The sequence below is a fragment of the Alexandromys fortis genome, unplaced genomic scaffold (genome assembly GCF_014885135.2).
Source record: "Alexandromys fortis isolate MF-2015 unplaced genomic scaffold, M_Fortis_MF-2015_v1.1 scaffold_84, whole genome shotgun sequence".
Classification (NCBI taxonomy): domain Eukaryota; kingdom Metazoa; phylum Chordata; class Mammalia; order Rodentia; family Cricetidae; genus Alexandromys; species Alexandromys fortis.
In genome coordinates this window covers 5,992,694-6,008,344 of record NW_026068017.1, presented here as the reverse complement: position 1 = coordinate 6,008,344, position 15,651 = coordinate 5,992,694, and the positions used below count along the sequence as shown (strand labels likewise).

The following is a 15,651-nucleotide window of genomic DNA, read 5'->3' as shown; positions in this document are numbered from 1 at the left end:
TAGCTTTTAAAACAAAAGTGAAGGGACTGGGGATACAGCTCAGTATTTAGTAAAGTGCTTCATAGTGTGTGAGGGACCCTGAGTTTGTCAATCCTTAGCACCACAGGAGGGAAAAAAAAGAAAAAGAATGAATCTTTGTTTCAAGAAAGAGGAGCCTCTACAGGAACATCAGAAGTTCAAGGTCATCCTTGTCTGCTTAGTGAGTCAGGCGCCAGTCGCAAATCAGTAAAAGACAGAAAACTTAAAAAGTTAAAATAAATAAAAGAAAATGCCTCTAGTACATGGTTGTATATCTAAATTTGATTTAAAGCACAAGTATATCTATATTTGATTTTAAGCTAAGAGAAATTCCAGATGGCTGAAACCCTTAGTACAACCATAGAAAAACTAGAATGTCACAAAATAGAAGACATATCAAAAAGCCTGAGGGAGCTGGGTGTGGTGGTGCATGCCTGTGGCTCCAGCATGCAGGAGACTGAGACAGGAGAACCCTGAGTTCCAGACCAGCCGGGGCTGCTCCTTAAGACTCTGTTATATATATACACATAGCATAAACAAATCTAAAGCTTCCAACACTAGGGTAGTAGAAAAAGAAACAATTTGTATAAAACATTTGTAGAGAATACTGAGAACACAGGGAAGCATACAGAACATTAAGAACAAAGCCGAACAGATACACAAACAGTAGAAGAAACTAGTCAAGAAACACGGGAAGTACTTCCACCTCACTCCTAATTGAAGACTAAAAGTAAAGCCGGTTCTCCATCAAGTAAGTCAGGTCCATTACCAAGCCTGCTCACAGGACGGGTAATGAGGTGCTGGAGACTTGGGACTGCAAAGAGAACTGACATTATGTGTTCTCTCCTCGAAAAGGGGTTAAGGACCTGATGTTGGTGATTATGTAATTATTCTGAGTTAACCATCTTACCCTGTGTACACACCTCAAAGCATCGTGCTATGCACTATTGACACAGAGTTTCTCTTGCCAATTGTTAAGTCTTATAAAACCAGGGCCAGTGGGCTCATGAGACAAGAACACCCAATCTGCTCTCGGAGAGTTCTTAAATGTGTATATGCAACCTGACATTATTGTTTGGAAAGAAATAACCAATGAGGATTGTAAATAATAAAAAAAGAATAATAATCAAACCCAGTGGAGTTGATTTATGAAGAAAAAAAGAAAGGTGCCAGGTCTGAAGGCACACACCTTTAATCCCTTTAATTCCAGCACTCGGGAGGCAGAGGCAGACTGTTTCTGTGAGTTCGAGGCCAACCACAGCTACATAGTGAGGTCCTGTCCTAAAAACTAAAGAAAAATGGAAGAGAGGGATGGAGGGTACACATTTAAGATGGGATGATGACTACCCAGGTACCTGCACTTCCTAAAACTAATTCAGCCCTTGAAATGGATGCACCTCACTATATAACTTACTTTTAAAGTAAAACCAGAAAGTCACTAAAAGAGCTCTTCCTTTTGTTTTGAAAACACGATTCCACTCATGGAATTATATATTTGGAAATAATCAGAGCTGAGAACAATGACTTAAATACAGTGAAATTGGGGCTGGGGATGGCTCAGTTGTTAAGAGCATTGACTGACTTCCAGAACTCGGGTTTGATTCCCAGCATCCAGATAATGGCTCACAACCATCTGTAACTCCATTCTCAGGGATTCAAGGCCCTCTTGGGTGCCATGTGGCACACAGACATACATGCAGGCAAAGGACCCATTTACATAAAGGGAAAGAAATACAATTTTTAAATAAAGTAAGTTAGAAAAATACAGGCATTTTCACTACAGTGTGCTCACTGGAAAACGCAATAGAGCAACAGTGTCTCCACAAAAGACTGGCCCATCTGATGATATATTCAATTATTAAAAGTCAAGTTCTGAGCATTATTCTAAAGCCAAAAGGTCTTGTAATAATACTTACATTATTAAAAAGAAAGAAAGAATACAGCAGGGTGTGGAGGGGTGTGTACCTAGCACTTGGTTGCAGAGTCAGGTACATCAGTTCAAGGCCAGCCTGGTCTATATAGCAAGTTTCAGGCTAGGTAGTCCTAGTAGCCCTAGCTCAAAAACAAACAAGCAGAATGCAGAACTAGAATTTCTTTATTGGGTGGGGGAGAGGTGTTGTTTTGTTTTAAGGTTTTTGTTTTTGGGACAGGGTTTCTCTGTATAACATTCCTGGTTGTCCTGGAACTTACTTTGTAGGCCAAGCTGGCATTGAACTCACAGAGATTCGCCTGCTTCTGCCTCCTAAATGCTGGGATCAAAGGCGTGCAAGCTGCACTGCCCATCCAGAACTAGAATTTCTGATTGTTTACAACATACCAGTAAGTTTACAATGGTTTATATTATAAGGATTCTGGGGAATTACAGATTCTTCTTATACTTTCTAATTTTCTGCAATACACATACTTAACTATATCATTAGAAAATAATTATAGATGAGAGGATTTTTTAAAGTGTATTTAATCCATTTTCTGTTGAAACAAAACTTGGTCCTGCTATGTGTGGGAAACTGGTGATTCTGGGCTCAAGAAGGAAGAATACTGTAAACCCATCCTACTTGTGGGTGTGGGGCCAAGCCCCACATGCTGGACCCTTCCTGGGTCTGAAGCTAGCTGAACTCTCCCTGGGTTTGAAGCTAGCTGGACTCTCCCTGGGTCTGAAGCTAGCTAACTAGGGTCAAGCCCCACATGCTGGGCCCCTCATGGGTCTGAAGTAAGTTAATCATCTTTAAAGACCATCTCCTTAACAAGATCAAATCTCTAATTCTCCACTCTCCTCCTCAACTACATGAGCCTTCACGGATGAATTTGTCAAAAGGATTCTGGGTCTTCGTTCCTCTCCTGCTCCACCCCTCTCCTGGGATGTCATTTTCCTTCCCAGGCCTGGAGTCACTATCTCCCATCTTCCATGTCCTTGGCTGACACTTCATCTTTCATAACCCAGCTCAGGGCAAAGGGACCTCACCAGGGAAGGCCGAACTGCTCCTCCAGACAAATCATACCCTCTTGTCACAACATCCAGAGCACCTTGTATTTTTCCTTTCATCTTATCACCAGTTCTAATTGAGGGCCTCTGTGACCCACGTCGACATCCATTTCTCCTCTAGAGAGGAAACTTGTGGGGAGTATGCTCAGATTTAGACTCAGACTTGGCCCTCGGTCCCAGGATCTGGGTTTGCACTGGCCACTCATCACACAGTCCCTGTTCCCGATAGACTGTCTCCACATTCAATAAGCACACGTTGACTAGGTGAAAGCTTCCATACCCATAAGAGCCCACCTAGATTTCCATCCCTAATATTTAAAAGTCGGGATTCTAAAATCTCCTCTACCTTCCAAATCTGGTCACCTGAGAGTCTCCCAAGGGAACCCCAGATTACATCTCCTTCATTAACAGCTTGCTTATCGTTCAGTTTCCCCAAGGCACTGGGAGCTCCCAGGGCCTGGGGATTCAGACAGCAGAAGAGAGGAATTCCTGGTGAGTCACTGGCCGTGATTACAAATGTGAGTGTTCTTCCAAGCCGCTTGCCACTCTCACTGCTGTAGCAATGGGGTGGGATCGCATCTGGTAAAGGCAAGCTTACTCAAAGATCACCTCCCTTCCTGCTCTAGGGCTCTCTGCAGGAAGGAAGTGTAATTCCAGAATAAACATTCCCCAGGAACCAGGCATGTTCTCGGTGCTCTATATATAGCTCACTTAACACAACTACCTTATAATGAAGTAATGGTCATACAGTTCGATTTTACAGATGAGGAAAGATTAATCTGCATAAAAACCATAAAGCCCAGAGACCTTGCTCTTTCTGTGTGTGTGCGCCCACCAGTGCATTCAAGCGTATATGAGCACCAAACAAGTGTGTTCCTCGTGGCTTTTTTTTTTTTTTCAGACAGGATCTATCATTGAATCTAGAAGCTCACAAGTCGGCTAGACTGTCTAGCCAGAAAGCCCCAGGGATTCACCTGCTCAGGTCCCCCTAGTGCTGCAACTACAGGCCCACAGGGAAATGATAGGTCTGTCTGCATTGGGTCACTCACTCATTTGACCGTTTTTCCTTTTTACCTGGGTTCTGGAGCCAGAACTCATATCCTCAAAGCCTGCATAACCAAGCGCTCTGCCAAGCACTGAGTCATTGCCTACAAGACCACTATACTACACACTGCTACTATATTTGAAAAGCAACGGTGGCCTAAAAGTGACACTAAAGACATCGTGTGAGGACTGGAACACGGTGCTTCTCCAGGAAACGGAGGTGGGGGAGGAAGGCAGTGGCTAGCATCCTAGCCCTTGACACAACAAAGGCTGCTTTCTCCGGCTGAAACTCAAGATGTTTATGGAATGAACACTGACAGTCATGCTTGCCCTCGCCTCAATAACAATCACTAGTCCTCGGGATGCTTCAGCTCTCTGTGCTGAGCTGCGGTTTTACAGCAGGAAGTAAGCCCTGTGCACCAATTATCAGGAACGTTTTCATCCGTCTCTTGTACTTTAACCCATTCTCATGCCCTCACAGCATCCCCAGCTGTAATCTTGCAGATAACAAATGCTCACATACTGTCAGGATTTAATATGAATTAAATTAAGGGACATCATCTCTAAATTAGCAATCTCGCTGACTCCTTCCCCCCTCCCATTTGTCACAGTACCTGACCTACTGGTTCTCGGCAGCTATTGGGCTTAAATAACCCAAAGCCACGGTGTCCAAGGTCATACATGATCTGAAGACTCTCTCCTGCCTTCAACACGCATCACCTTCAGGCCTATGCCCTTTCTACTTACTGATCACTCTGCCTGGATTTTCCCTAGATCTTGGCCTGGTTGTGTCCTTCTCAACATTGTTCTCCACGCCTGTACCACCTCCTTCCCCAAACCTTGGCCTTCAAAACTTCCCACTCTGCACCCCTCCAGATCCGAAGCTCTAACTCACCATGTCCCGCAAATCCACACTCCCTCAACAACTGCTTGCTAAACACAAAACTGCTGGATAAACTTAAGGCTGCCAGCTCTCTCCACCCCAGCTCAAAATACCAGGGAGAAACTAATTCTAAAAGAAGGCATTTGCAAGTGACAATGTTAACACGTCACCTCAAAACAAAGGCGATAACCGGTGGCTGGACTAGCTAAGTGTTATCTACAGAGGGCCCCCCACCTCCCACCCGCCGGGGAACCTGGCTCGGCTTGGTGGTTCACACGCTTTTCAGGAACCGAAACCAGAAGGATCGGTGGAGGCTGCGGACCGCCGGCGCTTCTGGCGCTGCCTACCTTGAACTCAGCGGAAAGTTGGGGCGTGTATTCGCGCGTCCAGAGCGCGCGCACCAGCGCCGCCAGCTGCTCGGTGACCTCGGCGCGGCCCGGCGCCGCCCGGTAGCGCCCCAGAGCTAGGAACTCGGCCAGCAGGTCCGTGTTGCTGAGACACTGCACCACGGCGTTCATGAAACAGGTGTTGCCGTGGTTCTTCAAGCCCTGCGCGCCGGGCGGCCGCGCCCCGTCGCCCGCAGACAGCTGGGGCTGGGGTCCCGGAGGACGATCCGGCCCTGGGCTCCCGGGAGCGGCCGGTGCCGGTGCCGGGGCGCAGGCGAAGCCCCCGTCTCCATCGCCATCGTAGGGGCCGGACTGGGTCGGGGGCCGGGACCGGGGTGGCGAGTCCCCTGAGCGGGAGTGGCTGCCCAGAGCTAGCAGGAAGCGGCTGAGCAGGCGGCGCAGGGAACGCCGGCGACGGGGCCGGGGCGCGGGCGGCCCCTCTCCCAGAGCGTCCCCGACTCCGGGATCCATGCTGGCCGAGCACGGTGGTCCGGGAGCACAGCCCCCGGGGTCCGAAGCGGACCGGCAACTCCCCGACCCTCACCGCCTCTGAGAGGCGTGGGGCGCCGGCTACCTGAGAGCCAGGTGTGCGGGCACCGGGCGAGGGCGGAGCCAGGGGCGGAGCCGTCCCGCCGCCGCCCCGCCCCGCCCCGCGCGGGAATCCGGCCCTGGGGCAGCGCCCGCCGCTGGGCTCCCGCCCCCGCGGCCCCGGCTGGGAACGCAATCCCCTGGAGCCCGCCTAGAGGACTTGCCCGCCCTTCCTTCCCGCCTTGGAACAGGCCTTTCCCCTCTGTTCGCCTTCTCCGCCCATCCCTACGCTGCGGAGACAACCCGGGGATAGAAAGCAAAGCCCAGGCTCTGTTTAAGTTTTCCTGGTCTTGGGAACCAGGTGAAGACGACGAAAAATGACCGGCGAGCGGTGTCCCGGGTGACTCAGGTTTGCCGAGAGGAGCGCGCTGGTAGCTAAGCCGGTAGGGAGTCCAGGTTCAGGTGCGTGCGGTCAGGTGGCGCCACTTCCTTTGCAGGCTTTGCCTGCACCCGTCTCTGCATTAGAACTGGGAGTACTAGTGGGTAGGGGTTTGTTTTTATCTTGTTGTTGCTGTTGTTTGTTTGTTTGTTTTTCACACTAGGATACAGTAATTTTCCAAGAACTTGGGAGACTTGATTGTCCTGGTTTTCATCGGTGAAGGGAACTCGGAGAGGTTAAGGCAACGAAATGAGAGAAACCGGAACTCGATCCCCGCTGGGTGCACTGCCGAGTTCCAGCCCTTTAAACCCCAGAATTTGCTCGGCAGCAAGTTTGCCGGGTCTCAGGCGCGCCCCCTACTCGGTTGCTGTTTCATTCCTCCGTGTAAAATCCTGGCGTTATCGTCACCCAATCAGAATTAGTTTGGCCTTGCCCCTCCCTTTATTCCCTGGGTAACCCTGGAGGCCTTGGCTCCTTTTATCCTATAACTGTCAGGTTTATAATTAATCAGGCAAGGTCTTGCAAAATGAATTTCTCATCAGTTTCTAGCTCAAAAAGAGATCAGCAGCTTTCTGGAGTCAGTATTACGTCAGTACTCAGAAATGTGACTTGCTATTTAATAAGTGGTCATCATTTATTAAATATCCTCCTCGTTCTTTCACATAGGACTGCAGCAGTTCCCGGTGCCAAAAAGCTGCACAAGTTAAGGATAAAGAATAGCCTTTAGTGTCCGAGACTTAAAGTGTAAAAGGTCACCATTTACCCCCCCCCCCAGAGATACCCGCGTGGTTGATTAATTCATAAGATTCATTTCATCGCCCTGCCGATGGTAAGTATTGAAGGTGTCATGGTCTTGGCTGGCTCTAATTTCACTTCTGAGACCATTCCAAGATCCTCAGTAACACACAGGGATTTATTGGGAGGGGGGGGATTGTTTAGGGGTTTTGTTGGTTTTGTTTTGGCTTGGGGGTTGGTGAAATGGAGTCTATCTCCGCTTGTGTAGCCCAGGTTGGTCTGGCACACTCAGTCTTTTACCCTTAGCCTCCCGAACGCTGGAGTCCTGGGTGTGTGCCTTCACGCCTGGCTGACACAACTCAGGAAGCATTTGGTGTTTAACTCTGTCCGGAATGCCGCTGGTGCCTTACCAGTTCAGCTCCCTCACGTCTCACAATAAAGGTCTGAGTGGAAATTTATTCTTACTTGGCCAAGTAGAAAACCGAAGCTGAAATTGTTTTATGAGCTCGTTGTATAGGCTAATTTTGATAGTTAATCTGATCACATTAAGAAATCACCTAGGGATGGGAGGGCAGGTAAAGGTGCTTGCTCCCAAGCCTGGGGACCTGAGTTTGATCTCTGAACCACTTGATGGAAAGAAAGACCTGGCCACTCAGACGGTCCGCTGGCTCTATACATGTGCTGCAGCATGGGCGTATGCACACACACAATAAATAAATAAGGAAATAAAATTTTTAAAGATCACCTAGGAGACTGAAGGGTGCCTCTGGGTGAGACTGCAAGGGTGGTTCTTGAGAGGATTAATTAAGTTGGGAAAGACTCACTCTAAATATGAATGCTACCGTCACGTGGACCAGGGACCTGGAGTAAATAAAGGGGGTGAGCACTGGCTTCCTCTCTCCTTCCTTCCTGGGGTGATGGGCATCCATGAGCTTCACTGTGCCAGCCTGGGGCAAAGCCAGCGTGAATCAAACCATGGGAAACGCTGTGCCAGAGTAAGTCATGTTTTATGTTGTTTCTGTCGGGTATGTAGACAGCTGTACGAAAGTAACTAATACACCTGCCCAAAAATGTGGGTTCAAACCTAACCGCTCACGCTGCTGCACCAGTGAACTGATAAATTAAAGGGTAAGTTTGAGCTAGGGAGATAGCCCAGTGGAGCCACACTTACCTAGCCATGCCTGAGGCCCTAGTCCCATCCCCATGACCACACACACTCATTTTGTTTTTACAAGAAAATAGCATCCCTCCCTGGGGACAGATCAGGAGGAATGCCTGTGGATTTGGGGGGACATAAAAAAGAGATTATGGCCAGAAGACAGCACCTTCAAATTTATTAATAATTAAAAACTCAAAAAATTATATTCTGGACAATTTTTTTCTATAACAGTTCAGTTTCAATGTACAATGTGAGATTGTAGATTATTCTATAAAGGAAAGGAGAAACTTCAAGATAAAGGATTTTGACTACAGAATGAAAGTAGCCGGGAGAAGTCAAGACTGGTGCTGGGGCCTATCCATACTTGGTTGCTTCACGAAGCAAATGGGTACTTCCATCTCAGAATGGCTCCGTCTGCACTCACACTGATGATGTACTGGTTTCCTGGACTAACCCGGATGCCCATGATGTTGCCACTGTGTCCCACCCCGACGTGAGTCACTTCACCCTCGTTATAATCCCAGACTTTGACCAGATGGTCATGTCCCCCTGAAAAACAAGTACATGACATGGTTGACATAGAACAGTGAAACAGCCCCGACCTCACATAACTGCTTCATTTTCAACACAGTCCCCCATATGATGCAACTTGAAGAAAGAAAAATCCATTATTATATAAAGCTTTTTCTTGACCTAAAAAAAAAAAAATCTTTGTATGTTGTAGTAAATTTAGAATGGAAAGGAAAATGTCACCCAGAATTAACCACTAACCACACCCTAACTGTTGGTCCTTCCACTCTTTTCTCCACAGATGCAGAGGTATAGCCGCACACCTGTGTGTGTATTAGCATCCCACTGTGTCTGCTTTAATTTCTTTTTCTAAGTCAGTGTGTTTATGGAACTTTGATTTATTTGAAGCGCTTATTAATGTCCTGAAGAATCAAAGAGCCTGGCAGGAAGTTGTATTAATGCTGTTCTAGTGGCCATGTCCCGTGGTAAATGCCCCAAAAAAAACATTAACGAGTTCATTCACAGCAAGGAGTTGAGGCATCACATTCTTCAACAATAACAACAAACAAACAAACAAAAAACTGGTGGCTCATACTTAAGTAAAAAAGACAGCCGAGGAGGTGGGAATGGGGGGCCTACCTACCTCATATCCTAGTGCTCAGGAGTCTGAGGCAGGAGGATCACAAATTCAAGTCCAGTGGGTGCAAGACCCTATCTCAAAACAAAAACAATAAAAACGACCAAAATGGAGAGGAAAGCACCTCGAAGGCTCGGGACATTTGAAGGCTCATGGTCTACCCCAAAGAGGAAACCTCACAATGTCAAGCTCGTCTTCTCTCTTTGCGCTGTACAAATGTCTTCCCTCGTTGAAGTGTGACTTTTCCCACCATGGTGGTGGGCTGTTTGGGCTGAATGTTACCCAAGCTGTCCTTGAGATCCTCTACTGGCTCTTCTCATTGACTCTCACCTAAGACTTCCTTGTCCTCTGAAATAAGGAACCCTGGGGGTTTTCTTACCTTACTTGGGACTGGGACTAACCTGTCACAAAGTGTCCTCCTTCCTGAGTGATGTCCATACCATTGATCGACCCAGACAAGGAACCTTCCAACTCTCTGATTACTGACCCATCAAATACTTCCCAGTAAGCAATCTGGAATACAGAAGGGCATCAGACAAGAGTCGGTGCAGTGGAACCATCCACACACATGCTCGCAAAAGATGCCTCCACTTTATATAGAAGGTAGCAAAAATACACCCTGGGAGGGGATAAGTTGGAATTATAAATAGGCCATGGCGAGGGGGTGGTGAAACCATTTTATTATTTTTAGTATTGGTTTTGAAATTTGCATGCTATTTAAAGAGATGTTGATATGCCATAAACCTGGATAGTGACAGAAAGAGATTTTTTGATAAGGCGAAGCAGATTGAGTCTGCTGCAACATGGAAAATAAAGAAGAGAACTACCACTGGGGAAGTCTGCGTCTGCGCTCTGAGGATGAGGGCCAAACTGCAGGCCTGGTGGGAGGGAGAGTTCCTTCTGGCAGGGTTTGGGGGACGGGGCTTTGTGCCAGTCCGACTGGACCCTGTCTCATCTTTATCCATCACTAGACCCTAACTTGTCTTTCTGGTCCAAAGCGACAACATATTCCGTAGGGTGGGATTTAAAGAAACTGAACACCTAACCTTGTTCTCTGCCTGGAAATGGGACACCAAGCTGGGAGAGACTGGTGCTGAAATGGGGAATCAGTCCTCTGGACTGTTAATGTAGGGCCATAGTATCACCCATGGGGGTCAGCATGCAAATATGCTCGAGCCCCCATATGAGATGACACACTATCTACATATAACCCATGCACATCCTCTATCTGTATACTGTAATAAATTGTTCGGTAAGGATGCGATCCACCCACCCCTCCCCCCACTTCAAGCATTTGCAGGCGTTCACAGTTGATCGAATCTGCAGACACGGGGCTCTGGACGGTGGAGGGCCATCAGTGCTCACCTTCCTGTCTGTGCCACTGGTGATGATCTGGAATTCCTCGGGGTGATAACAAACACACTGGAATAGGGTGTTGGCCAGGATCATCTGATTCCTCCTAAGTCGCCTGGAAAGTAGATTCAAACACTCTTGAACTCAACTTTTCCCTCCCCTAGAAAACGTTTTTATTATGCGCCGTGCAGCTGGGCAAGCTTGGATGGGGTTGGTTTTTTCTTAGACGTCTCATGCTGCTCGCACGGTAGCACCTGGTTTGGTTTGGTTTCTGTCAAAAACAGACACTGGGGGACTGCAGGTTCCGTTTAGGAGCAAGTGCTTCTCTGTGCAAAGGACCTGAGTTTGGTTCCTAGAACTGGCATCAGGCCGCTCACAACTGCCTATAAATCTAGCTCCAGGAAATCTGATGCCCTCTTTTGGCTTCACATGTATACACACATATGTTTTGTTTTGTTTTGTTTTGTTTTTTTTAAAGAAAATTTTAAAGTAGACTTCTGGCTATTCTGCTCTGTTCTTACGTCTCCTCCCACCAGAACTGTCAGCAAGAGTCGGAAGACAAGGGCTAAGGATGGTACCCCCTTCTAGAGACTTAGCTGAATTCAGAGCCACACTACCACCTGTCGCAATAATCTGGATTCTCAAGGCCACCGTTGGGACCAAGTGGCTCCCCTGTAAGCTGAGCGGCAAAGTGTGGGGGAAAGACTGCTCTAATGAATATTACTGGGCCCACCCCTAAGGTTCTGGAGTCAGAAGGTTGTGATGGAAGCCCAGAGATCTGTATGTGTTTGAAACCAGCCTTCCCATCGATGGTTATATGCACACAAGTTTGAGAACCTCTTGCCTTAGACACCGTAGACAAGCTTAGGCTACTTCAAACTTTGGTGGATTCAGGACTATGCATAGGCTTTCCGGCTAAACATCCCTGATCTGAAAAATGGAAGTGGAAATCTGAAACTTTTGTCAGTACTAACATGACGCATAAAGAAATGTAAAGGTTTGGGGTTTTAGGGGTTTTGGGGCCTTAAGATTGGGGATGCTAAGCCTGTGCAAGAAACACGGCTGTATTGCTTCTTCCAGAGCTGGTACGCCGGTGGTTGTCTCACGGGCCCAGCCTCTGGCTGGAAATGCACCTTCTGCAGTGTCTTCTCATAATGGAAGCTTTCAAACCCAGGGTTTGAGCAGAGGATTTTTAAACATTTTTGGCACGAATTAAATATGCTTGCTGCACAAAAGGAAGGTGTTAAAGATGTGAGGTAGTCACAAGCCACCCCGAAAATAAACTCAGATCCCCCTTCTCAGTACACAGTTTCCCAGTGGGACAGTCATGTGTCCATGGGTCTAGGCCTTGGCCCAGCGACACCTCATGGGAACTTATTAGGCATGCAGAAGCACAGGTGTCTTCTAAATCTATTCGATGAAAAGCTGTCTACAGAGCTGGGCATGGTGGCACATGCCTTTAATCCCAGCACTTGGGAGCCAGAGGCAGGTGGATCTCTGAGTTCCAGGACAGCCTGGTCTACGAAACAAATTCCAAGCCAGGCTATTACACAGAAAAAACCCTGTCTAAAAAACAAACAAACAAAACCAAAAAAAAAAACAAAAGAGCGTATAAACAAGATCCCACAGTGACTGGAGATCCGAGTAGGGAGTCCGGCCCACTTAGGAAATAAGAGCTCACTGTGCTTTGGGGTTTTGTTTTGTTTTGCTTTGCTCGTGTGTGAAGGTGTGCATGCATGTGTGTGACTGTGCAAGTGGAGGCCAGGGGTTGACATTGGTTGTCTTCCTCAGCCACCCTCCACATTATGCTTTTTTAAGACAGGCGCTCTCTCTCTCTCTTCTCTCTCTCTCTCTCTCTCTCTCTCTCTCTCTCTCTCTCTCTCTCACACACACACACACACACATACACACACACACACACACATAGAACTGACTGGTTCAGCCAGAGCAAACCCTCAAGATCCTCTGTCTCTACCTCCCAAGTGCTGAGATCACAGGCATGCACCACCATGCCTGGCTTTTATGTGGATTCTGGGGATTTGAAACCGGGTCCTTGTGCTTACTTACACTCCACCAGCTAGACTGTATCCACAGCCCTGCTTTGCACTTTTTAGTGTATTAATTTAAAGTGTTTTACTTTGCTTTCAGTCCTCACTCCCCTCTCTCTAGGAGGGAACATTCCAGCTGGGCATGGTTTCACATGCCTTTACCCACAGCTACTTGAGAGGCTGATGTGGAAGGATCTCTTAAGCCTAAGAAGTCAAGACTGGCCTGGACATCACAGTGGTACCCCATCTCAAAAAAGGAGGGACATAGTCTTTGACCAACTCTACCTCCTTTTTCCCTCTGTACTTAATTCAAACTCTTTAGACAATTATGCAAATTCCATGCATCACAGGAGTGATAGAAGGGTGATATGTTGAAGGAAGATTGGGGTGGGGTTGGGGCAAAGGTTTGATTCCAAAATAAAAACAGAGCAAAAATCCCAACAGCCAAAAAAAAATTTAAAAAATCATCTTTGACAATTCTCTGAATGCTCCTTTGATGAAGTTCACATGTTTTGGCCCTCACCGTTAGGCGTTGTCATCTTCTATGGGTCTGTGATTTACTCATAGTGTAAGCAGTCCCTGGAATGTGGTCAAATGAGGGGGCTGCCTCTCCCTCCCAGGGCAGGCTCATGACCTAGCAAGATGACATGAGGAACTGCCTGCCCTATAACTTTCCTTGTTAATGTTCAACATTTAGGTTGAATGGATTTGCATTAGATCACGCTTCACTGCATGTATCTGGAAAACTACTTCCCTGTCTGCCCAGAAACTTCTGATATTTGGTTCTTCCTGGAGACCATATTTCCCCCCCACTGGCATCTATAACCCTTGGACAGCCAGGGAGTCCAAAGCCTTCTAAGAAGCTTTTATTAGGGATAATTAATCTTGATGGTTGACTTGACTGGATTTAGAATCACCTAGGAGATATACTTTCTGGCATGTCTGTGAGAATGTTTCCAGAGAGTGTCAACTGGGTAGGAAGGACCACCCTGAATACACACTGTTCCATGAGCTGGGATCCTGAACTAGCTAAAAAGCAGAGTGAGGGACTGGAGCTATGACCCAGTGGTTAAGAGCACTGGCTACTCTTTCAGAGAACCAGGGGACCAGGGTTCAGTTTCTAGAACCCACATGGTGGCTCACAACTGTTTGTAACTCCAACTGCAGTTGATGTGGTGCCCTCTTCTGGTCTTTGCAGGCACCAGGCATACATGTGACACATAGACATACATGCAGCCAAAACACCCATGGGTGTAAAATAAAAATACAAAATTGGACAGTGGTGGCACACTCCTTTAATCCCAGCACTCCAGAGGCAGAGACAGGCAGATCTCTGTGAGTTCAAGGCCAGCCTGGTCTACAGAGCTATTGCCAGGACAGGTTCCAAAACTAGAGAAACCCTGTCTTAAAATCCAAATAAATAAATAAAAATACAGTCCCCCTCCAAAAAGCCTTTACGGGAGAAAGCAAGTCGCGAAGCACATGCATTTCAGACACAGCATGCCCAGTCACCTCACACCCTGCTGTCATGCCTCCCCACCACAATGGGCAGTATTCTCAAACTAGGAGCCCAAGTAAACCCTTTACTTCCCAACTCCTTAAGTTGTTTTTGTTAAATATTTTGTCCCAACAGCAAGGAAGTAAACTAATACACTCCTCTGGGCTCTCTGCTGTGCTCATCAGGATGCTGGGATCTTTGTAAGTGCTGAGTTAGCCTTCGTAGCCATCCCAGGTACCTACACAAGGTCCCAAATGATGCACGTCCCGTCGGTGCTGGCAGTGACGCACTCCTCATTGTTCTTCTTCACCCTGATACAGGACACAGATGACTTGTGCTCCTTTAGTGCCTCCTCCAACTTCTGGGTCTGGCAGCCGATCTGCCACACCCTTACCTGTGGGCCCCAAAGCACAGGCTAGCAACACAAACCTGGGACTTTGGAAGGGATCGAGGAAGACCTGGGGAGTGTTTCCCTCTCTGCTGGGTGTGACCATTTAATTCCCTCTTCCCATTTCAGTCAGGCAGGGTGGGAAAGCAACACTTCGGGGCAGGGGTGTGTACAAGATGTGACCGTCAACCCGCCAGGTATGCACGGCTCTGCTCCCAATCTCAGACCCGCTTCTACTTTCAGATGGAGAAAATGATCAGGCTCCCACTATGAGAATCAATATCGCCAGGGCTTCTGCTAAGCCCAGAGGAAGAACCTGTCTCCTCGCTTCTGCTGATCATTGCTCTCAAATTTCTCCTGCCATCAGGAAAGCTCCTGCTCCCCAAAGCCATATTTAAACTCTCACATCAGCTGTTCGGTTTTAGTCATTGGAAAGCAATGATATTCAGGCTCGGAGAATCTAATTGCCATTGTCTTTTATATATGGGGATGGAGCCCCACTATATAGCCCACCCTGCTCCTTGGACTTGGGGTGAGCTCCTGAGCAGTGGTAGGTGTGTCCACTGAACTGGAGCCCAATATCCATTTTCTATGGTAAATATTTTCCAATGCGTGCTTATTCTCCTGAAATGAAATTCATAAGTAATACGATTGCCTACACACATAATTTTAAAATTTAGGAATAGATAGATAGATAGATAGATAGATAGATAGATAGATAGATGTATATGTATACACATATAACAACAATTACTGGGAAAAGAGGCCATGAATTTGAAAAAGTGCAAGGAGGCAGATCTGGGAGGGTTTTGAGGGAAGAGAGGAAAGGGGGTGACGATGTCATTATATTAATCTCAAAATGAAAACATTTTAGAAAATCAGTACAGAGGCTGGGTATGGTGGTGCACACCTTTAATCCCTGAACTCAGGAGGCAAAAGCAGGCAGGTCTCTGAGTTTGAGGCCAGTCTGGTCTACAGAGAGAGTTCCAGGAAGCCAAGGCTACACAAAGAAACCCTGTCTCAAATAAATAAATACATAAAT

At 47.2% G+C, this 15,651-nt stretch overlaps 2 protein-coding genes and 1 long non-coding RNA gene across 5 annotated transcripts in view; 1 reads left to right on the top strand and 2 right to left on the bottom strand.

Annotated features, from left to right (window-relative positions):
• Positions 1-5,785, bottom strand: part of Usp43 (ubiquitin specific peptidase 43) — a 64,391-nt gene extending 58,606 nt beyond the window's left edge. For all 3 annotated transcript variants that reach the window (XM_050162783.1, XM_050162785.1, XM_050162786.1), the window contains exon 1: positions 5,276-5,785. In XM_050162783.1, the coding sequence (XP_050018740.1) occupies positions 5,276-5,785 (510 nt within the window). The remainder of the gene's footprint in view (positions 1-5,275) is intronic.
• A 1,568-nt stretch (positions 5,786-7,353) lies between these two features.
• LOC126514084 (uncharacterized) lies at positions 7,354-9,724 on the top strand. The gene is made up of 3 exons (XR_007595498.1): positions 7,354-7,457; positions 8,490-8,668; positions 8,987-9,724. It is a non-coding gene; the product is annotated as an uncharacterized lncRNA (long non-coding RNA).
• The window catches only part of Cfap52 (cilia and flagella associated protein 52), a 41,415-nt gene continuing 34,312 nt past the window's right edge, over positions 8,549-15,651 (bottom strand). Inside the window, exons 11-14 of the mRNA XM_050162787.1 lie at positions 14,464-14,615; positions 10,688-10,790; positions 9,724-9,835; positions 8,549-8,724 (exon numbers count right to left, since the gene is read on the bottom strand). Of these exons, the coding sequence (XP_050018744.1) occupies positions 8,549-8,724; positions 9,724-9,835; positions 10,688-10,790; positions 14,464-14,615 (543 nt within the window). The remainder of the gene's footprint in view (positions 8,725-9,723; positions 9,836-10,687; positions 10,791-14,463; positions 14,616-15,651) is intronic.